General features: G+C 35.2%; 1 protein-coding gene across 4 annotated transcripts in view; it reads right to left on the bottom strand.

The window, feature by feature from the left end:
* Window positions 1-24,784, bottom strand: part of Ranbp17 (RAN binding protein 17) — a 290,787-nt gene that overhangs the window by 247,865 nt on the left and 18,138 nt on the right. For 2 of the 4 annotated variants that reach the window (XR_006846527.2, XM_046421366.2), the window contains exons 5-12: window positions 22,213-22,278; window positions 17,912-18,016; window positions 15,921-16,086; window positions 12,725-12,798; window positions 10,434-10,553; window positions 8,116-8,262; window positions 7,319-7,491; window positions 5,801-5,994 (exon numbers count right to left, since the gene is read on the bottom strand). Coding sequence is in view for 3 of the 4 variants with exons in the window: in XM_046421366.2 (XP_046277322.1) it covers window positions 5,801-5,994; window positions 7,319-7,491; window positions 8,116-8,262; window positions 10,434-10,553; window positions 12,725-12,798; window positions 15,921-16,086; window positions 17,912-18,016; window positions 22,213-22,278 (1,045 nt within the window). In the remaining variant the exon portion in view is untranslated. The other 2 variants (XM_046421367.2, XM_058571830.1) reach the window with 2 other exon arrangements.

Genomic DNA, 24,784 nt, shown 5'->3' with positions numbered 1-24,784 from the left:
CTACTGACTCTCTGATTGGCATCCAGCTTCTGACCAGGGAAAGTAGGGAATGGTCAGAGGAAAGAGAGGAGAACAGAGAAAAAACCTGAGACACCAAAGTCACTGCTGACTCTTTACTTTTAAAGAAGTAAGTATTCACTGTCCGGAACACAAACTAAAGATGAAAATGTGATTTTATAGGTCACTGCCTAAACATGATCCAAATTATAATATAACATGATCCAAATTAATGTTTATACATAGAATATAAATCCAAAAAGGCTCTATATAATGCTGCACTATGCCATCAGGTAAAACAAAACAAAAACACTACAACACAAGCTTACAGGATCAGCACATATTACAAAAAGATACTCAACTGGAGACAGGTGGGGACTGAAATCCAGCCTGTCCTCCACTCACCCACGTACATCCTAGTGCTAGCACACCTGTCTGCAAGAAGTGCAATCATTTTTCTAATTTACACAAAAGCACCAATGTACTACTGGGTTTGTAAGAGGGTAAAATAAATCCTTAATGGTCAAAATGATTTGAGGACTGAACTTTAAGAGACAAAGGCACAGAAACAAGCAAAAAGCTTGAACTTCTACCCTGGAAGCCAAAGGAGAAGGTCTAGGACGAGTTCTACCTGAGAAGTCTAATAAGAACCCTGTACCTAAAGCTGATGCAAACAATGACCCCCTTAGTGAAAAGGTAAGCTTGGGGCGGAAAAAAACGTACTCTAGACAGAGAAAGCAACGCAGAAACCTGTCTGACCTGACTTCAATGCTTGGTGGACAGGAGGAAAAAAACATTCTAAGTCAGACCTGACAGGATTTGTAGCCTTAACATAGACCACCAGTGATATGAAAACGCTTGTTCTAAGTTTAAATGCTAATTAAGTTGATAGCCTCCTCTTCTCCCCACTCAGTTAGTGAACTAACACTTCAATTAAAAGACAAAACATGCTTGCAATGGACTTTTTAAAAAGGAAGAACTATATACTATCTATTAAGAGACAGTTTAGATATGAAGACACAGACAGACTGATAGTAAATGGATAGATTTATGCAGTAAGAGGGCAGCAGTTGTAGTGATACCAGATAAGATAAACAGTAATACCAGATAAGGAAAAAATAGACAATCTTTTTTTTTTAAAGAGAGAGTGAGAGACAGTGAGAGAGAGAGAGAGAATTTTAATATTTATTTTTTAGTATTTGGCGGACACAACATCTTTATTTGTATGTGGTGCTGAGGATTGAACCCGGGCCGCACGCATGCCAGGCGAGCGCGCTACCGCTTGAGCCACATCCCCAGCCCAAAAGTAGACAATCAAAACTAAAAACTTGATCTTTAAAAGCTAGTTAGGAAGGCAAACCACAGATCAGAAGAAAATATTGCAAAACATGTGAAAAAAGGATCCTCTATAGAATGTAAGGTATTCTTACAATCCCACAATAAAAGCATATGGAAAGGAACCAATTGGCTGATTTAAAAATGAACAAAAGAGGTGAGGTGAACAGACTTTTTCACAAAAGAGTTCATGCTGAACACATGAAAGCTACTCAACATCATTAATATTAGTGGAATGCAAATTATAAACACAATGAGATACCATTAGACACTCAGTAGAACAGTTATAGTTAAGAGGACAGAGAACATCAAAGGAAAATAAGGACGTAGAGTAACACTCTTAATATGGTTAATGGGAATGAAATTTTATATACATATTTCATAAAACAGTACAGCAGTATCACATGCTACTAAAAACACATGTCCCCTATGATACAACATCCACCTTATTTGCCGCTCCTGACCTGCATGGGCAGCTGAACTTAAGGTCGTTCATGTGAATTTGCAGGGACACCAGATAAAACACAGACACAATTTACCTTTACACAAGCTTCAGGATGGCTTCTCCAGTCTCAGCCTCAGGCTCCCCAAAAGGTAGAGCAAGAGAAAGTCACAAGAGGCTGGCGAGAGGGAGCGAGCATTTTCGGAAGTAGTCTTTTATTGGGGGGAACTCTTGTTCTTTAGAATGTTCTATCCAAAAAAGGCCAGAAGGGGAATGGTTACAAAGGTCAGATGAGTGTAACTCAACCCCAGGGGCAACGCCTACATCTGAAGACATGCCTTTGCTATCTCAGCTGGGACAACACACAGGTGGTGATTGGTCAGAGCCTCTTGCTTCAGGACTGGAAGGCATGGGTCATTCAGAGTGGCTCCTCACACTTACCTAAGAGAAATAAAAATCTAAAGACACATAAAGACTTGTCCACAAATGTTAACAATATCACTATTTATATCAGCTAAAAACTGAAAATACAATTCAAGTGTCCATAACTGGTGAATACATAACTATGATAGTCATAACTGTGCAGTAATAAAAAAGAACAAAATATCAATATAGTAACACATTTGAATCTCAAAAATATTATGCCACACAAGGTCAAACACAAAAGACTACTCATTGTATGATTCCATTTACATACAAATCTAAGAGAGACAAACCACAGTGACAGAAATCATACTAGCCATGCCTAGACCTGGAGTTACAGGAAGCCATCAAGGACATGAGATAATTACTGAGAGTGAAGAAACTCTTCCATCCTGAATGAGGTGGTAGTTACATGGAGTTACACAGCTGGGTATAAATGCTAAATCCATCAAACTGCACACTTGAAAATGAATAATTTAAAGGAGAAAGATACTTGTAATTTTCATTAGACAAAGTTTAAAGAGCTCTTAGAAAATAAAGAGGGAAAAAACTAATAATCCAACTGGAAAATGAGCAAAAGAAATGAATACTTCATTTACAAAAATGGACGATCAATTGGTTCTTACATAAATTTTAACATTTAAACTGATATGAGAAACTCAAATGTTAAATTATGCTGAGAAAGCATTTTTCATAGATAGGACTGCCAAAATTCCAAAAGCTTGGTAATGCTGTCCTATGAAGGGTACATGGAAACAGTCTCACACATTGCTGAAAGATAAGTAGGACAGCCCTTATAGAAAACAACTTGGTGAAATTACAAATACATTAACCATTCCACCAAGAGTAATTTCACTTTGATAAATTTATATTATGAACTTGCACACACATAAAATATACAAAAGCAAAGTTTTTAATAAAAGACTATAAATAACTCAAATGACTATCATAGTAGAAAAAATAATGACACATTAAAAAGTAAAATATTACAGACCTATAAAATATAAGAGCTCATTATACAGTAATTCGAAAACAGATATAAAACACATTGTCAAATGAAAAAAAGCAACAACAACAAAAAAGAACAGTGAGTATGGTATAGCATATTCTATATAAATAAGGGAAGATAAGACTTTATGTAATTACTTCTGTATATGCATATAGAAACTGGAAAGATAAAGCTAGTAAGAATGATCACTTGCAAGAGTGAAGATAATAGGAAAAAGAATGCATTTTAATTTTTTGACAATGTAAATAGAAAGAATTTGATGAATTAATTGAAATCAGTTCAATGTGAAAATGTTTAAGAGAATGAGTAGACCTCTTAAAATGATATGCAAAGACAGGTCACAAAACTAAAAGACAGTATTTACAATTCTAAAACCAAAAGGATTTGTGTCAAAAACATAAAAAGGGACTGGAAGTGTGGCTCTGTGATAGAGCCCTTGTGTGGCACCCATGAGGCCCAGGGTTCTATCCCCTGCACTGTACACACACAAATCAATCTGTGTGTCTACCTATCGGGCTCTTAAAGTCAGTAATAGAAAGACAAATAACCCAAAAGTAAAGAGGAAATGAGCAAAAGATTCACATCTATTTCACTGAGGGTGACAAAACAGTAAGTAAACATGAGATAATGCTAAACTCTATCAGGAGAGAGCAAAGTAAAACATTCATCAGGTATATTCTCTCAACCAGACTGGCAAAAACTCAAGTCTATAATTTGAGCTGTTGGTAAGTGTCTAGGTCAGAGATCAGTCAACTACAGTCTGTGAGAGCCTCCAGTTTTAGAATAAGTTTTCTGGGATCACAGTCAAACATACACTTTCTAGCTGCTTCTAGCTGCAAAACCAGAAGTGAATAGCTGCAACAGAATCCTAAAACATTTCCTATTGGGCACCTTAAGAACAAGTTTGCCAATTCCTGATATAGATCGATGCTAACTCCTGCAGACTGTTGGTGGATGTAAACTAGGAAAAGCACTTTGTAAAAGCATCTGACCCTGTATACTGAAGCTTAATATGTAACACATAAACGCAATAGTCTCTCTAACACTGAATGTATCAGAAAAAATAGAGAAAGCAACAAACACCCATTGACAAGAGAATCATAAATTGTCCTATATTTAAACATTAGTGCAAGGCAATAAAAATGAGAGCACTACGAACATCATTATAAGCTCTCAAAACGCATTACTACTACTAATAAAGTTATAGAAGAATAATAAGTACAGTGAAACTCCATTTGTATCAAGTTCAGAAACATACAAACCATGTATTCTTTTCAGAATATACAGTACAACTATGAAGAAAAGGCATCAACTGCTAAATACAAAATGCAAAATTGTATCTTCTGCTGGTAGGAAGGAAGCTGGAAAGATGAATAGGGGGTGCTGCAAAGACATTGGCTCTGACTTACCCTCTAAGACAAGTGATCATGTTTATTAATGCTATTCTCTAGGTCTACATACACAGATGAATGTCTTCTTCTATGAATTTGATGGTTAATAACTTTCAAAGCTCTACTAAAGAAATTAATAATGAAGACATCATGTTGCAAAGTATTGGTTCTCCCCCAGTTAATTTCCATAATTATATTCCAGTAAGAAAAAATATTTAGTACTCTCCTAAATATACTCCCTCAGCAGTACTATGCAACTTCAAAATGTGATACAAATAAAAGGCATCTTAAGAAAATATTATGCAAATGTAAAGGACAATCTAAAGATTATAAAGAGTTGAGATAGGCAATCACTGGACTTAAATTTGACCATGATCCCTTCTCAAATTCACTTTCCAATGCAAGATAAAGGGAACAAATATAGAAAAAAATTTAAAATTGTAATTAAATAGTCTTCTATTAGAATTGTATGCATTCAGTTCCATTCTTAAAAAGCAGCTCACTTAAAAAATGTGAAAATGTATTTTATTTTTATTCCCTGCCATATTCCTGAAAGAATCTAAAGAAATAGAAATAAATGCTTCCTCCTTTAATAGGGGATTAAAGACAAAATCATGAGAAAAGTGAGGAATAAAAAAAAAAAAAAAAAATTTTAAAGTCATGGTGAAGGCTAATACATCAAGGTAAAACCATAAGGAAGTTTTACACAAGTTGTTTATACTGGCTGATATCTGCAATCGACTATAGAAAAGATGAAAACATATAGTTAAAAGTTTTGTACCATCTGCTCAAGGATGATTTTCAACTTCTTTTTTTTTTAAATGAGAACATGTAATTTTTTTTATAGTTTTATTTTGTTTATTTTTATGTGGTGCTGAGGATTGAACCCAGGGTTTCGAACCCAAGCCTCGAACCCAGGCCCTTGAACATGCTAGGCAAGCGCTGTAGCACTGAGCCACAACCCCAGCCATTCAATTTCTTTTGATATTGATTCCATAGAGAAGTATTCCTAAGAATCTTAAAAAGAATTTAAAATTAACTATCAAGCAACCAAAATATCTAGCAGGTTAATAAAATTAATGATTTATTAGGGGACCAAAAACTGGAGGGAAATACCTGAAAATAATCTGCAGTAAGATTATTCAATGAAGTAATTAATGATACCACTTAATATTCAACATATTACTCATGAAATTTACTGACCTTCCTGAATTGCCATGTCCACAGTTATCCCAGAAGCTGAATGCAGAAGTTTTTGGTAATTCTGTGCATTCTGGTCAAATAACTGTACAAGAAGAGAGCACGTCTTTTCATATTCACATCTGCTGACAGTGCACAACTGCTCCAGCTGCTGAAACACAGTAGCAGTATCATCCAGTGGGTCATCTAAATGGTCTCTGCAAACACATAAGCATGTAGATAACATGAGAATGTATTTTTATTCACCACAAACTTTACATTAAATAAAACTATGATGGATAAAGAAATAAGAAGGGCTGGGGTTGTGACTCAGTGGTATGGCGCTCGCCTCACACAAGTGCGGCCCTGGGTTCGATCCTCAGCACCACATAAAAATAAATAAATAAAATGAAGGTATTGTGTCCAACTACAACTAAAAATATTTAAAAAAAAAAAAGAAATAAGACAAATGGATTTGGAAAACAAGAAATAAAATGTCTATATATCAAGATGACTTGATTATGCACACAGAAAAAGCCAAAGAAACCGCAAAAATGCTACCAAAATAGGTGAGTTTACTAAGATCACATAGACTTCAATGTAAATTTTAAAACTAAAACTTCTAGAAGAAAAAAAGAAAATCTTTGTGATCTTGAGTAAGATAAAGATTCTCAATGTAACACCAAACACATGATATAACACATAAGAAAAGAAAGGATACACTGAACTTCATAAAAATGTAAAACTTCTGTTCCCCCAAAGACTTAAAATAAAAAGGAGAGAAAATTTTCTCTGAAACACATGTATGATAAGACTTCTGAACAGAATAAATGGACCTCTCAAATTTCAGTAAGAAATAAATTACCCTGTTTAAAAAAAAAGAGCAACAGATATGAGAATTTATAGGCACTTTGCCAAAGAATACATACAGATGGTCACACACATAAAAAGATGCTCAACATTATTACTCATTAAGGAAATGCAAATTAAATCCGCAAAGAAGTACTACTATATATCTTTTATACATTGCAGGTTAAGAATTCAAAATACTGGGGCTGGGGTTGGTGGCTCAGTGGTACAGCACGTGTGAGGCACTGGGTTCAATCCTCAGCGCCACATAAAAACAAATAAATAAAATAAAGGTATTATGTCTATCTACAACTGAGAAAGTATTTTAAAAAGAAAGAATTCAAAATGTTAAAGCAACTTTGGAAAATAATTTAGTAGCTTTTTATGAAGTGAAATATACACTTAATGATGCCACTCTGGAATCTTACACCAAAGAAATGCAAACAGGAAAACAAAACATATCAGTTACTGCCAGAGAGGACTACAAAGGGTCCCCCCTCCTGTCCCCCCCCAAAAAAAAAACAAACCTTTAGAGTTAATGGAACTATTCAGTATCTCAATTGTGATGTTATTTATAAAAATGCATATTCTTGTCAGAATTCACAGAACTTTACCCTAAAGAGGGTAAACTTTTAATTTAATTTAAAAAAACTCCAAGATGAAAATACAACAGAAACATTCAGTTTTTAATACCTCACAACTATGGCAACAGAGTCCAATCGAGACGTGATAAAGGCCTTTGTGATTTCAGGTGCATAAGTGTCTAGTAAGTGGGGCTCAGCTGATTTCACAAAAGGAACTGATGCTACCATCCTCTGCCACAGAGTTAATAAATAATGAACACTGTTTGGAGCAAACTCCCAATGCTACAAAGAAACAGAGCAAAAGAGATTTAAAATAACTTAATAGCTTTCTAGAATAACAGATACAAAGCAAAATTACTTTTTAAGTTAACTTTTATTCTGATTATATGACTAATGAATGCTTAATACAGCAAATTTCATAAACGCAAAAATGTTAAAGAAACCAATATCCCACAATATTATTCTGTTCAGAGATTATCACTATTAAAATGTTACAATATGTTTAAGTGTTAAACTATTTCCTTTTAATCATTCCATGAATATATTTTTTATAGAATTAACATCATATAGAAAATATGGTTTAGTAATTCCTATTCCAAATTTAAGAAAAGAATTCAACCACAATACAGTATATAAAAAATTATTTTATAGAGGTTTATTACAGCTTCTAAGTTATTCTTCAGTTATTAGACACTTTAAGTGATTTTTCAATTTTTTCTCATTAAAAATGTTACAATTATTTCTTTTACCTAAAAGTTTGCAAAGACCATTTTCAGTAAAGCACTTCAAGTAACAGGTATTTTAAAAAAAAAAAAAAAACACAAAAAAACACCCCCACTAACCTTTATCAAGAAATTGTTCTAAAACTAAGTACAGCTTAACATCAATTATTTTTTTTTTACTTACCTGTAGGCTAGTAATAGTAAAATTAGCAATCAATCTGATAACTTCAGGATACTCCTTGACCATAACTAACTCTCCCAGTTGATAATTTGTCTTTAAACGAGCCAAAAATCGACAAAATTCATGATAATTACCTGGATCAGACAAACCCTAAATTATGAGACAAAAAGTAAGTCTTTTAAAATAAACCAATCTATTGATAATAAAGCTACTAAATTTCAAAGAATTTTATTAAGTATTCTATTTGTTTTCAGAGGTACCTATAGTATCTTACATCAACTAGGTAGGCAATGTAAGAAAACAAATGATTCTTGCTAAATTTAATATTGCTGTCAATTATTCATAATAAGGAATCTAAAGTAGAATTTTTGGAAGAAGCTTTGCACAACAAAGACGAAAATATATCTGGGAATCTATTACACAAAAACAGAGTGTGTGTATTATAGCCTAAACAGAAGTCAACAAAGGTCTTGAAAAGTATTCAAGATGAAGGGCTGAGAGAAAAATATTTAAGATGAAAAACAAGAATGGGCTCTTGAAACCCGAGAAGGGAGTACTAACACCAGACTTAAATAGTGTGTGTACACACAAGTAGACAATTTCTTTTTATGGAACACTTTCTGAATACAGGCATTGTGCCCTGACTTAACTCCCTGTCTTTAAGTGTTACTCATTCAAACAAATTACTGCCATGTAGGGAACCAAGTTTAACAAGAAGACAGGACACACAGGTAACTTGTGAGGGAGAACAGGTTAAAAAGGAAAAGACCTTGAAAGTTCTCCCCAGTTGCTACAAGCTGCTTGAAAACAGAACACATCTCCACAGTTACCACTCTGTAGTCTCTGTAGCTAGCCTGATAGAGAATTCTATGCAGTGTTTGTTTAATACTCAACGAGTCTAAGAAATTTCATTCATAGGTACTCCATGAAAGAAGCAGCCTAGTGGTAGAGTGCCTTCCACAGCACGTGTGAAGCTCTGAGTTCAATTCCCAGCACTGCAAGTGGGGTGGTGGGGGGAGTTTTGCTGGGCACAGTGACACACACCTATAAACCCAGGGGCTCCAGAGACTGAGGCAGGGTATCATGAGTTCAAAGCCACCCTCAGCATCTTAGTGAGGCCTTAAAAATTTCAGCGAGACCCTATCTCTAAATTAAAAATATATTTTAAAAAAAGATTGGGGATGTGGCTCAGTGGTTAAGTGCCTCTAAGTTCAATCCCGAGTAAAAAAAAAAAAAAAAAACAAGAAAGGAAGAATGAATTTTAAAAGTGTCTAATTATTAAGTATGAATTCCAAAGAGACATTTTACAATCATAGTTTTTTTAATACATGTTTATAATTCTAAAACAATATAATACTTAAGATCAGTTTTTACAGTGAAACACTGACATGGGGATGCTAAAAAAAATCAATAGAATTATCTAACATGGGTATAGTAATTTCCACAATTTTGGTTGATGACAAGAGAATTAAACAACTAAAAACTTTTAAATATGTTGGTAAAAATTCTATTTACCAGCTAAACAGATAAAATTCACAGCTACGCTAACATTGAAAAGATAAAATACATGTTTAACTCAAACATTCCTGAGAACAACTTGCAAAATAATCAGTTTTGTGAGATAATCACATTTTATTTCTGTAGAAAAGTATTATCTGTGTCCCCACCAAAAGTGATTAATAACCAAGAGGTTTAGGTAAACCTCTTTAAATTACCATTTAACCTTTTAAAAATCTGTAGTTTAATTACAGATATTTTAAACCAGAAAAAAAAAATAATGAAACAAAATATTTATCTAGGTATCCAAAATCACTAATTATGGCTTTGCAATTCTCTGAAATAGGTATTGCCACTAGATCTCTGAAGTTAATGTGGAATAGATAACTCATATTTGTCCACAAGAGGGCAAAAAGACATTATTTCATAATTTAAAGCCTTTATCCCAATATTAATACTTAAATTTATATTAAGTCCTCTAGTTCAGATGGACATAACCCTGAATTAATCACTTCAATAGTTTAACCAACGTGGGCAAGGAAATGTAGCACAATAGTAAAAGACAGAAACATAATAAGATATATGACCTTTTTTCATATTCACCTAAAAGGAAAAAATGGAGAGGAACACAGAAGTCTTCCATGGAAACATCCATTTTTTAAAAACTGCCCATTTCTACTACAAATGAGACCTAAGTAAGATGAATGTAATACTAAATATTTTCTTCCAGAATCATAATAAATTCATGATGAGTTTATTATCTGCCTTTGAGCAGAAATATTATTTCTATATGCTAAGTATTAATTAAATTACTTCATAAATACCTGAGGGTTTTCAAGTATCCTTTTCACTCCCTTAATTAAATTACCAAGGTACTTGGCACGTTCAGGACTGCTAAATAAGGACCTTCTTGTAGAAGCAAACTGAACTAAACACGCAAGTGCCTAAAAACAGAAACAAAAAATTCATTTCAATTTTAAAAGGAGCTATGACCACATATAAGCAAGACTTAATTTAAAATGTAATTAATTTTAATGCTAAAAGAGCATAATATAAAATAATAGCTGAGCACCATCATACCACCACTCACAATCTTTCTATCCCATCAAAAAATTTTTATTTGTATGTATTCTCATCTAATATGCTTTTCTATACCAAATTTGCCAGAGCAGGGCTTAAACATGCCTACATTAAGAAAACTCCCAATTGCTTATGATGCCCCCTCCGCTGTGAGCCAATGAACCAGATGTTCTACCAAAGAGAAAATATGATCTTATGGTACAATATGTTAAATACTGTGAAATTATTCATTGTGATTCCTACAAAGGTGAGGGAAATCCCAAAAGTTTACTCAATCCAGAATATCCTAAATTTATTTAGTCATGGAATATTTTACATCATCCATTAGTATGTTTGGAAAATGCTAGAAGAGTTACTTACTTTCTAATGATATTTACTAAATTTTTTTTTTTTTAAATTTACTAAGTAAGGCCCCAAATTGGCAACTTTCAAGCCAAACTGGCCTGTGGTTCCCCTGAATTGCCACTTTTTTTTTTAACCCATTAAGTCCCAAGTTTTCGATTCTGTGAATGTTGAAATGAAACTGAAACAGGTGCATTAAAATGGGCTGGGAATCAAAATCTAGAGCTTAACTAAAATCAGTTGTCAATAAATATTTTAATTTGAAATCTTCACATAAAATGTGTGGCTCTCTTGGCAAGGGTAAGAATAGGTAAAAAATCCAAAAGATTGCCTTTTTAAAAGACATGCTTATTTGCTATTGCCTCTATCAGTTAAAAAAAAAAAAACAACAGAAAAAAAAAAAAACACCCAAGTTTAAAAAAATACAAAAGCCAAACAAACTTAAAAACCTCCTCCCCTTCAGTACTCTGATGTACAGACTTAGGAAACACTAATATATTAAAAGCAAAACACCCAGGGTTCAGGACATGTAGAACTGTTTTGTTGTTGTTGTTTTGTACTGGAGGATTAACCTAGGGGCACTTCACCACTAAACACATTCCTAGCCTTTTTGTTTGTGTTTTCATTTGAAACAGGATCTAAGTTGCTTAGGGCCTTGCTAAATTGCTGAGACTGGCCTTGAACTTGTAATCCTCCTGTCCCAGCCTCTCAAACCACTGGGATTACAGATATGCCCAACCAAGCCCAGCAGGAACTGGGTTCTGATCTTAGTAACAATGTGGACTTACTTTGTTACCCTGGGGTGACTTCCCTTAGCCATTCTGGATGTGCTTTGTTTTTCTGGTACACCTGGTGAGGACAGCATTAGGAACCCTGCAGAACCACTGTGATGATCTGTAGCTACTTCACTACCTTGAACTCTAGATTCTAGGACAGACATGTTTTTTTGAAGTGTGGTTTTGTGAATCCACTCCTCCTTTCTAAATGATAACATCTAAACAAGCATACCACTGGTATATGCTTTAAATCAGGAACATCTTTTTTTCAGAAAATGGCAACATTATTTCTAGAAGCTTGGATATTAAACCTATAATTATTTTTTAACATTACCATATCTATTACAGATGCTGCAAAGATGGAACCCACAGTCTCAAAGTTCTATACAACAACAGAGTTTCAAGATTTTTTGAACATATAACAGAACTTGATTAAAAAAACTTAACAAACAACAGTAGTCCTGAGCAAAAATCAAGTAAATAGTTCCCTCTTTGTGTTTCATTCAATGATACCTGGTGGAGGCTGTCTGCCAAGCCCAGGCCCTGGAGGGCTGAGGGGTGTTAGAAAGTGGGGAAGGTCCTGGTGAGGGAGCTGATAGCTGGACTTCAAATCTATGGGAACTGACTAGTACGAAAGGTATATTTACAAGTTGGTGTGTTGTTCTGGCTCTGGCAGGAGCAAAATCAACAGTTCCTGGTTCTGGCTCAACCATTAAATAGAATGGACTACTGACAAAATAAACAAAACCCAACAAAGAGCTCGAGTGAGATGCACCTAGGATGACACAAGAACTACTGTGACAAGTCGACCCAAACAAACATATTAGCAGAGTTTTGTGGATAAATAAACTCCATCCCTTATGTTCATTAAAGATCACAGCTACTTTTCAATCAAGTAATGAATGAGTTTTACTTACTAACTGAGACAGCAGTGGTGGAAGTGAATGATACAAATTGAAGAAAAGATCCAATGTTTCTGGTTCCAGGAAAACTGAGAAAAAAAAATTGATTTCTGATATCATTTCTTTCAATCCAGTGATCTTAACAAATAAAACAAAATCACACAAACTGAGGACAATGAGATCTTGGCCACTCTTTGCAGTTGAGCTATTTTAAATTCCTAGCTACTTTCCTCAGAAAACTGAGATAATAGAGATTAAAAACTAACTAGCCAAGATGATATAGCATCTACAGTTCTAAGTAGGGCAATCTTCCTAACTACTTTCACTTATATTAAAATAATATGAACACTGTTTAAAATTTCAAAAATTATCAACAAGCAAGCAGTACAAAAAAGTCTATAATATGAAAACAACTATATCTAGCCCCTTCCAACCACCTTTCAACATATTTACCTATACTTCTAAGTAATGTTGTACACTATTACTTCTTTTGGCTGTTTCACTTCAGATATACGCTTAAGTATTACCCTGAGCCTAAGAGGCTGTAGCTGCTCAACCCCACCCTGCAACTCCACCTCCCCAATCTCCACAATCCACCCTCCCGTTCCATTACCAACATGATTTGTGACTAAATCAACTTTGAAGTATTTACATTTATTATGACTACACAAAAAATATAAAAAACATTAACAGCCAGTCCTAGAAGTTTACTATATCACAATTATAATTCACTCTGTACTTAATCACAGCATTTTTCCTGTGTGTAGCTGTATGTGTCACAAACTCCAAATGCTCTCATTAGCAAGATGTTCTCCATGATGTTTTCCACATGGTCAAGAGCACCAAACATTCTCATTTCCACTCTCCCAGCCCTACCTCTCAGATGCTCCCACAGAACTGGCTATTTCCTAACTTTTTCACACAACGGTCTCCTCCCTACATCTATTCATTCCATCAGGAGTTGAAGTCTCTGTTCCTGCATCCCCTTCTTCCACCTTCTTGGCTTACAAATCAAGTAGCTTCCTGAGAGTAAGTACAAAGGGGATGAATTTGGGGAGGACTTGCATGTCTGAAGAGGTCTTTAATCTTGGTTATACTTGGTAATTTCCATTTAGTTGGAAAATAATTTTCCTGCAGAAGTCTGAGTCTTCCAGTCTACAATGCTGCTATGGAGAAACTGACTATCCTTCTGGATCCCAATCCTTTGTAGGTGACTGACTTTTTTCTTTCTTGTACATTTTAGGAATTTTTCTTTATCCTTTGTATTCTAAAATGTCATGATTATGAAGCTTTGCACATACCCATTTTCACTCATGATGCTGGGTACTTGGTGAGACAGTTTAATCCAAAAACTCTTATGACCTGCAGTGCTGAGAACATTTTTGCAAATTTCCTCCTGTTTTCTCTGTGCTGTATTTTGGCCCTCCAAACCTTCAGATGCCAGGCCTAATTTTATCTTCTAGGTTTTTTTTTATATATTTTTCTCCTTTCAAGCATCTTGCTTCCTTTGTTCTACCTTCTAAATTTCATTAACTATTCAGAACATTCTCTGAATTTCTACTTTTTGATAATATCTTACTCTTGTTCCAAGAATGTATTATCTTTTGTCATCTCTTTAGGAATAGTAATTATACCTGTTAGAAGCTAACTTCTACTCTTCATCTTGTCTACTCTTCACCTTGTCTATTTCTATTTTTTTTAACTGAACTTTTTGAGATAATTCTAGATCCATATATAGTGGCAAAACCCGGTACAGACTGACCTCATATTTTACTCAATATTTCACAATAGCACAAGGGAATTAACCTGGATACAATTCACCAATCTTATTAAATTTCCCAGTTTTACATGTACTTGTTTGTGTACACCTGGATGTTTTTAGTCTGTGCACTTCTTTATTCTATGTGTTGGTTCATGAATCCAATTACCAGTCAGGATTCAGAACATTAAAACCCTTTTTATTGATTTAATCTCTGACTTCATACTAGAAATTCTCAAAAACCCATGCTGCTTTTATGGCTTGATCTGCAATGTTCCCCAAAAGGCTCATGTACTCAAAGGCATGGTCCCTAATGCAGCCATGTTCAGAGGTGAGACTTTCAGGAAATGATTGGATCAGGAAGGTTCTAACCTCATTAATCCACCTGATGGATTAATGATTTGAAAGGATTATTAGAAGGCAGGGACCAAGTTACAGAAAGAAGGTCTGGCGGGGGGCGGGGGCTCTAGAAGGGTTTCATTGGGTGTGCCCCAGAAGGGTTTATTTTATCCCAGTCCCCTTCCTTCTTCTGTGTGCGTGTATGTGTCTATCTCCCCCTCCCCCGACCTTCACAGCTACTAAGAGTGAGCAGCTTTCCTTTACCATGCCCTTCTGCCAGGATGTTTCTGCCTTGGGGCCAGATGACCATGAACTGAAACACCCCCTAAATTGTTTATATCAGGTATTTTGGTCACAGTGACAAAAAAACTAACAGTGTTCCTCAACTATATCAGGTATTCCTGATTCTGATATATTCTGATATATGCTCTAGTTCAATTTTCTCAGAAAAAAAGCTTGGTATTGTGAAGCAAGGGAACAGTGCAGATGAGGGAGGGAGGGAAAGGCAGTCACCTAGCTGCACAAGTGGCAGAGACGAGACTATTCAGAATACAGTCTTTTAACCAAGCCCTTGAAGCCTCCTTCCCTCCCTGACTTCAGGGGTACCCTAAATATCACCTTTTTTTCTGGAATGAAATCATCTTATTTTTTTGTACTGGAGGATTAACCTAGGGGCACTTCACCACTAAGCACATTCCTAGAACAGAGTAAGTTGCAACTCTGCTAAGTCACTTACTCTAATTCATTCTCTTTATTGCTCTGGAAAATATGTTGACATCTCTTGTCTACTATTAGATCCTTTCCCATTCTGTTCATATGAAAGTTTCCAAACAGAGCTCTTGATTTTTTTTTCTTCCCCAAACTGTTTTCCATCTATCTCTAGAGCTGTCTTCTTTTTTTTTTTCCAAAATCAAAATATGGTAGTTACTATAATACATCAGGGGAAACATTTTGAAATTGGGTATCAGTAAACACTTCAGGTAGCAAATTCTTTTGGGTTGCAAAACACTTTTCTGATTGCCTAGCATAAAACAAAGACAACACACCCTGGGCAAATATATTGCTTCCTTCTGCATCATTAGGTTGACCACCCCTCATGCTCTTTATTCTTACTTGTTCTCCAGGTTGTTGGAATCTGTACTGTGCAAAGATCATCTGCAGACTCATCTGCTGAACTGCCAATGAAGTCAAAGTTGAGGCAGTTGAGGACCAGTTTCAAGACCTGCATCACCAGATTCTGTTGAAATTGATCTTGAAGATTTAAAGGTTTGGCCAATACCTGAAAAAAGGTTAAAAACAAAACACTATGAGCTGAGTGCAGTGGTGCACACCTGTAATCCCAGTGGCTTTGGGAGGCTGAGGCAGGAGGATCAAAGCCAGGCTTAGCAACCTAGCAAGGCACTAAGCAACTCATTGAGACTCTGTTTCTAAATAAAATACAAAATAGGGTTGAGGATGTGGCTCAGTAGTTCAGTGCTCCTGGGTTCAATCTCCAGAACCAAAAAAATCCATTATGAACACATCAACAAATTTTAACTTTATGAATTTAAATAATTCTTCAATGCCAAATGGAAATTAGTTAAAAAAATTAACAAAATTATATTACTCCAAATATTAGGGGAGAAAAGTAAAATCACTATCTTCAAATTTCTATGATAGACTACATTCAAATGTAATTTTGTGAGATAAGAATAAAAACATTTATACCTGATGCCGTACTGCAGGTCATCATCTAAAGTTATAAGGCAGCACTAAGAAAAATACTCTCCACAGTACAACTGCATAAATGTATACATAATTATTACCTTAAAGGTGGCTTTGCACAAGCCAAAGATTAAATGTTCTTCAAGAAACACTAGGACTAACTTCAATTATAACAGAGACACATTGGGTTAACAAAAGCTGTCAGAACTGTGATTATGGGAGGACACTCACAAGCTCTGGAGAGCAATCCTGACACCAAAACAATGCCCATTCTGACATATCAACAGAATATACCATTCTAGAGTTGCCCCATGAAATATCTGCAGAAGAAATGATGTGAAGTTTGGGATTCTCCAAGAATAACAAAAAAGAAGTAAAGTGAGCAGGTAGAGATAGGAGAGATGAAACAAGATTAGCTGCAAGCTATTACTGTTTAACTGAAGGGTTCTTGAGTGGCAATTATGTCTACTTTTGTATATGTTACATGTTGTATCTACCTACTTTTGCATATTATTTTTCCATACTAAAAGAAAATGTTTAAGACAATAAGGTCTTTTAGTCTGACCTAGTAGGGTACTTATCATGTTACTGTCAAGGGAAACATTCCCTAATCCAAAAACTTGAAATACAAAATGCCCTGTAATATAAAACTTTTGGAGCATCTACATGACAATCAAAATGATTTGGATTTTTGTGAATATCAGGTTTTGGATTTTTGGATTGGTGATACTTAATAAAGTCTATGCAAAAATCCAAATCTGAAACATTTCTGATTCCAAGTAGGGTAACAGGTACTCAGCTGGAACCATAGAACTGACATAAGGAGAAACTAGTTCTTATAGGAAGTGCTGTACTATGAGAACTAACAAGCTTGAGTGACACAATGGATTCCCTATGTTGATAAAGAGAACACAATGCAGTTATGAATCACAATATCACTAATGTTCAACAGGGCACTAAGTAAAAAATGGGAATTCCTATTTACCTAAGAAATTGTTAAACTCAGCTAGCTATCTTAGCTAATCTAAGAAAATTTTTGGTGTTTAATGAATCAAACTTAATTATTTCATTTTTCACCTACATCCCATCAAAACATGGGCAGGCAGATAAAGAAATGAAGACTCAATTTAGCTTCTTCAGTTAAGAACCTACAAGAGAAAGACAAACTACTACCTAAAGTTACTAAATTTCCTTTAGATTTTATTTATATACCTAGGGAGTAAAAGCCAATTTTTTGGAACCCCTTAGAGATTTGTACAAATATATCATACTTACATTAAGACTGTGCACAATAATTCTTTTAAAGGCAGAACTGGGGGCAGAGGGAATCCACTTGAAATCCTTTTGAAACTGTTAAAATTTCCTAAATAACTAGAAAATTGAATAACTAAATAACTTACCTCTTTTAGAAGAGAACACGCTAGCACTAATATGTCTTTGAGAGAAGTGTCACGAAATGAAGTAGCTATTTTCCTGTGTTTTGCTGAAGGTCTAGAATAATCAACCTTAAAAAAAAAAAGAAAAGAAAAATTAGTTTAACCAGACCTACCCCTCTCAAATACAAAAAAAAACAGCAAAAATGTACTCAGATAGAAATAGGGACTAAAGAATCATAAAGTTCAGAATTAAAATATCTTTTCAAAATCTACCAGGATAAGCGATTTTACTCAAGAAGTTGGTTTCTGGACTCTTTTCATTCAGTGCTCTTCTGACAAACCACATGATCTAGAAATTAAAAGGCAGAGCTGATCACACTTTCAGAGGCAACACAAACACTGACTGTAAAATACTAGACCCAAGACCATCAGCTCCTGAACCAGGCACTACATTTCACATCATGCAAACAACTTCCCTGTCCCTTATATGCCACCTGCAAGGTGACAAGTCTCTGAGCTCATCTTCAAACCCTAGCACTCTGTAGATCAGCCACTAGATGAGAACAGAAAAATTCTTCTGTATGAAACTGGTATCTTCATATATACCACATGTCATTGGTTCATGTCACTGGTGTTATGAATAACATGTCATTTGTATTCTGAAAACCACCAAAAGAGGATACTATAAACAAGAAATCTGATTTATAAGGTAAGCAATACAATTCCTCCAAATATTTTGTTAGCTAATGGCATACAATTTTTAGGAATAAATAACTAGAATTAGCTCTTGAGTCTCTAATCTAAAATATAGTATGTCCAAACTACACTATTAATACTAGCAATTTTTCCATTTACCCGTAGGAAAAAGCAAACAAAATTGAGGTCTGATGCCCAAATGATTATCAGCATCAAGGTCTAGAGCTGCTACAGCATTATTATTTATTCCTTTTGCTATTTGGATGAAGAAAGTAAACCATTTTCCTTGCTAATGTTTACAGATTTGCAAAAAGCAGTAAGCTAAAAATTGATTATCTGACACTTCCTAATCTCCAACATATGATTTAGACTACACTTGTACTTATAAAACATGAAGCATACAGAAGTCTGAAGTGATTACAGAAAGTAGTTACCGGAATCTATATCCAATATCTAAGATTTGAACTACATTTTCAGTGTTCCTCCCTTAATTAAAACTTCAAAATATCTCCTACAATGCTTTTCTTTAATACAAATAAGAGTATGTGGCATTACGGTTTCAATTTATAAAGTTATTCTTCACATATTATTTCACTTTATCTTCAAAACTACATATTATTCTTTTCTTAGCATGTGAGAAAATTAGAGTTTATAGCATATTATCTTAGCCTAATCTCTGAATGACCACCATGCCCACAGCATGGAGAAAGGAAATGAAGGGTTTTATTTATATATATATTTATATTTTAGTTTTAGGTGGACACATTCACAATATCTTTATTTTATGTTTATGTGGTGCTGAGGATCGAACCCAGTGCCTCATGCTTGCTTGGCAAGCGCTCTACCACTGAGCCACACCCCAGCCCTGAGGAAATGAAGGTTTGCTGAGGGCATCTGTACACTGGGAGCCACACTGTTGTTCACAAAATCCACCTCATAAAGAATGCCAGTCTCAATTTTCAATTCAAGAGAATGATATACAAACTTAAGAAGTTTGTACAAAGGAGTCAGCAACAGAGCTAAAATATAAATCCATGACTTATCCAGCATCTTCTTCAAGGCTTGTGTGATGACTATTTGGGCTATTCAACACTGAATGCTTTGAGATGTGGCATGCACAGACACTTCCTACTGCACACCTCTGTCTCCACCCTGCAGGCACTGAATGAACTTACAAGGCACACATCTGACAACTCTAACATTGGATTTTCCTCATGTACTGCAGATCACCCCCAGACTGCCTCGTTTAGGAATGCTTAATAAATGCTAGTTGAATCTCAAAATGCCATAAAATTAGGCCAAGTCAAATATCTCCACAGAAGCCATATTTTTCCATGATATGAAGCCAAAGATCACACTTCAGACCTTGGAGCTCTTCTTCAAAGGACCTTGGTTCTGTGGAAGATGAGCCTGGAACATTCTGTGCCAGAAGGAAGAAAAGCATTCAAAGAATGTGACAAATGCTCACTGGACAAAAACGCCAGAATAAAATGTCTCTTACGGACAAATTTTGGGAAAGCTTGAACATCAAAATAATGTTAGTAATGAATTATAGCCTATTAAATAAACTTGTAAACCAATCAGTAAATTTTCAGTCTGATGAGGAATATGATATTTTCAATGTCTTAAATTGCCTCTCCAAAAATTTTTTGATTACAACAGAAAAAAGAATGAATCTATAAGAGACCATCTTAATTAAGAGATCAATATTGGCTGGGTCCAGGGACTATGCCTACAATCCCAGCTACTTGTAGGACTGAGCTAGGAGGGTCACCAGTCTTAGGCACGGACAACTTAGCAAGAGCCTGTCTCAAAATAAAACCAAAAACAAGACTGGAATATAGCTCAGTGGTAGAATGCTTGCCTAATGTGCAAGGCCCTGGGTTCAATCCCTAGCACGGGAGAGAGAGAGAGACAGAGACAGAGATCTTAGAGTGAACCTTCTCAGTTATGTGACAAATCAAGTCATGCATGCACTTCCTGGCAGGAGAAATGAGAAGGCCACAGGATCTGTTCTGTGACACTCCTAACAAAAACACATGATTTGAATCTAATGACAAACCATCTCAAAATGAGACATTTTACAAAATAACTAGCCTGTAAACTTCACAAGTGTCAAGATCATAAAAGTGAAGGAATGACTGAGAGTTTTTTCCAGATTGAAGATGACTAGCAGAACATGAGAAAGAAATACAATGCATGATAAAGTACATTTTGGGGATAACTGGTGAAACTTGAATAAGCTATGAGAATTAGATAACAGTAATATATCAGTGTTGACCTGCTTAAATTTTAATGATGGTATCATCGTGTAGGAAATACACTGAAGTATTCCCTGGGGGTGGGGTATCATGTCAGCAATTCAGCATCAAATGGTCAAGAAAAACTTCTGTGAACTCAGAACTTTTCTGTAAGTTTATTTTAAAAAAAAATACTTGGTTGATCTCTGAATAATACTTTTATTACAACTCCACATTATCTAGTCTTAGTTCAGTAACACACTAAACACAACCCTCATTGCCAGAGCAGCGTATATTCCTATCTTTGCTGTGATGTAGGAAATCAACGAAACTGCAAGTTTCATGATTAGTAAAATGTGTAGAAGCTGGATGGTGAGTATGAGGGGTTATTATATTTGTCTCTTTACTCTTTACGTATGAGGTTAAACTTCCATACTAAAACTATGGACCATCTCTGCCAATGTGTTATTATTACTAGTGCTGGAGGGAGCGAGGGAGGGGAGGGAGAAGAGCAGAGAGATATATACAGACAAATAGCAAAGATATCTTCACATAACTGGGGTGGAGAAATCAGGGAGATGACAGCCATGGTAAACAGAGATCACTTTAAATTTTAGAAATTCTTCCTTTTAAATAAAGAAAAAAAATCTAAATCTGATTGAACATAAATAGAAAAATAATTATTTTATTTTAAAAATATATATATGGCTATACTGACTCCAAAGGGAGGTGGCAAGTGGCCCCGAGGATACAAGTTCTCCTTGCACACATACACATAACACACACCACAGAGGAGGGCAGTTTTTAAATTTAAACTCCATAACCCCCTTTATTATAAAATTATCCCATGCAGAACCTAATTTCTGCTTTTGTCCCGTTTTGAAGCACACTATGCACAAAACTGAACAGGAGTGACAATGTACTCAGCTGCTGAGCTCATAAAAATTGGGGAGAGGGAGAGCTTCCTTGTATAGAGTGAAAATTCCAGCTAGAAAGTGGCCTGTTTCAGGATGAGTCCTACTGGGTATCCTGCTGAAAATCAATTCACCAAATCACTTGTCTTTTATTTGTAAATGAGTAAAGTTTGTTTCTCTTTGTGCATATAATTTATTTCTTACAGTTAACATATTACTATATATGCAAAAGATAAAACAATAATTCTCCAAGTGTTCATGGAGCAAGGACCATGTCGAACTCTCTGCTCTTCGTAGTACATTCCACTATTGCTGATATTCCACTACTTAATTATCCCACCAATAAAACAGACATACACAAAAAGACTTTGCTTAGTCAGAGTTTTTATGTCACAAAAAAAATGACTACATATGGCCACAAAGAAATAGCAGTAGTTAAGCAAACTTTACGTTCCCATTAGATGGAAAGGCTTACCAGGTTCATTTCCTGAGTCAATTCAGAGAGGATTATTACTCCTATTATGCAGTGCTCCACAGTACCCTTTGGAGAAAATAACCAAGTTTAGCCTACGTGGAGACATGTGATTGGTTGGTTCTTACAGTGTAAACTGGGTAACAGTTACAAAATACTAAATACCAAAACATCACACTTACTTAATAACACATATATTAAAATATGTAGAAAAGTCACTGAGTTCTACAAATAAAAGGATTTCAAGCTCATTTTTTGAAAGATAAATTTCAGTACCCAGAGTTGAAAGGGAAAATGCTCACCTACCTTAGAGCTACATAATATCCTACAAAATATTTCTGGCACCTGAGACTTACCATAAACTAAGCTTCAAATTATGAGTTTAGAAAAAAAAAATTATGAGTTTAGTTTAAATTTTTTTATAAGACTATAAATAAGTCTGAGCAAAAAAAAAAATGCTCTTTAGCTCTATAAATTTACTTTGACACATACTGTGACAGCTGCATTCAATAAGTAATTAATAAATAGCTTAGGAACTAATTAAATCCCTTGATCTAGTATCAGATAAAATCACTTAGACCCTTTTAATATTATTTAGTAGTGTAGAAGTATGGATTCATTGTGTCTATAATGAAGGCATATAAAGCACCCAATACAAAAGGTAAATGTATAACTGTTAGTCTGGTATACATTTTCACAGCCTCTACTGTTTTTAATATAATTTCTTCCAATTTAATTTCAAAACTTTTTTCATATCAAAATTGATTTTATATACATATTATTAACAAATTACCCTACTGCAAAAATCACAGTGGAAATATGAAAATAGTAAGTGTAACTTTGAATTACAGTGCAATCATACTAAAACATTAACAGATGGTACATTTTTCAATTTTTTTAATGCCTTTATTTATTTATTTTTATGTGGTGCTGAGGATTGAGCCCAGGGCCTTGCACATGCTAGGTGAGTGCTCTACTGCTGAGCCACAACCCCAGCCCCCACGTTTCAAATCTTTTTTTTTTTTAATTATTTTTTAGTTGTAGTTGGACACAATACCTTTGTTTTTTTGGTGGTGTTGTTGTTTTTAATGTGGTGCTGAGGATCGAACCCAGGGCCTTGTGCTTGCTAGGCAAGCGCACTACCACTGAGCCACAATGCCAGCCCCATGTTTCAAATCTTAATGCTGTAGTTGGTCATCCCTTCTAACCCTCACAGAATTCTAATACTAATGCTCACTAGTGTAATGAAGTTCAGATTACCTCATAATAACAATGAAACGAACAAAAGAAACACCCCTGAATTCTTCAAGGCCTGATGAGGGTGCCTGATGGAGCCCCTAATTTCCCATTTCCTGAGGCATTCCTTCCCTGTGTACAGACTCGATGTTTCTCAAAATGTGGCTCCCTCGCCAACTGCTGGCCCAGTTGCAAATTCGACTCTAACATGAAAATGGCTTGGTACTGGTCTAAAACAAAATAAAGAGCATGTACCAGAATAGAACACAGGTAAGTAACTACATACTGTTCAGTTAAGCTGGCTTTTTTTCTTTTCTTTTTTTTTTTTTTTGGTGGGGGGGTGGTGAGTCTCTCTTGATGACAGAAACACAAAATTCATTTATGGTTTGACGTAAACTCCTTGTTGCAGAGCAGCAACCTGAACAGCAACCTGCTGCCGTAGGTGACAACTCTTAGATACACATGTAGAAAGGAGGCACATACACATGCTGGGAGTGTGGCAGCAATGGGGCTGCAACACTAGAGAAAGTGGGTGCCCAGAGGTCAGGACATTACAGTTCTAACAAACCTATAATTTTCAGAACAAAATTCCCACAAGGTGCTAACACCCAAATGAACTTTGTGGTACTATTTTTAGAGTACTAAAACAATAAATCGTCTTTCCCATGACTCAAGGCTAGGTCAAGTCATATACCCCAAAACAGTGCTAAATATTCTTTTATGGTATTATAATAAACTTTCAAGATAAAACATTTTGTTTCTTCTGGTCTCCCAAAATTGACAAAGGTACATGCTAAAGCCCAACTTAAAGCTGAACTTACCAGATGCTGAAGAGGGAGTCTGAGAAATGCTAGCCAACAAAAATTATTTCATTTCAGTTGGTTTTCAACTTCAGCTTTATTTTAAAAGAACCCACATCTATTTTTGTCTACTGTCATGACTATTACCAGTCTTAGTAAATGGCAAGAGAAGGACACTACAGTACTACTCCAAATTACAAACACAACTCTGAAGTAAGAAGCTCTGTCTCTGAATAAAATCTCCTCCTGTGCCAGTGCACGCTGCTCTCCTCGGGGATAAGAATGTGCTTAACTCCTGTCAAGTTTCAGATGATCAAATACTTGTTCACAGGGGTCTTAACAACGTGAATAAAAGAGAAGCTATGGGAGCCAGTATTTCAGTCTGAGTTTGCAGTACTGCACTATGATGGGGTTACATCTAACACAGGGGGTGACTTTCAAAATTATTCAATGAGAAGGAAAATCCCAGAAAGTCAAAACTACCCCTAATCGCTAATAAACCTGTGCTGAACCATCCCTCCATCAAAACTGCCAAATAG

Source organism: Marmota monax, unplaced genomic scaffold (genome assembly GCF_021218885.2).
Source record: "Marmota monax isolate L192 unplaced genomic scaffold, Marmota_monax_Labrador192_F-V1.1 WCK01_AAM20220418_F8-fsc00084, whole genome shotgun sequence".
NCBI lineage: Eukaryota > Metazoa > Chordata > Mammalia > Rodentia > Sciuridae > Marmota > Marmota monax.
Note: the sequence above shows the minus strand (reverse complement) of the source record. Positions and strands in the feature narration are given on the sequence as shown.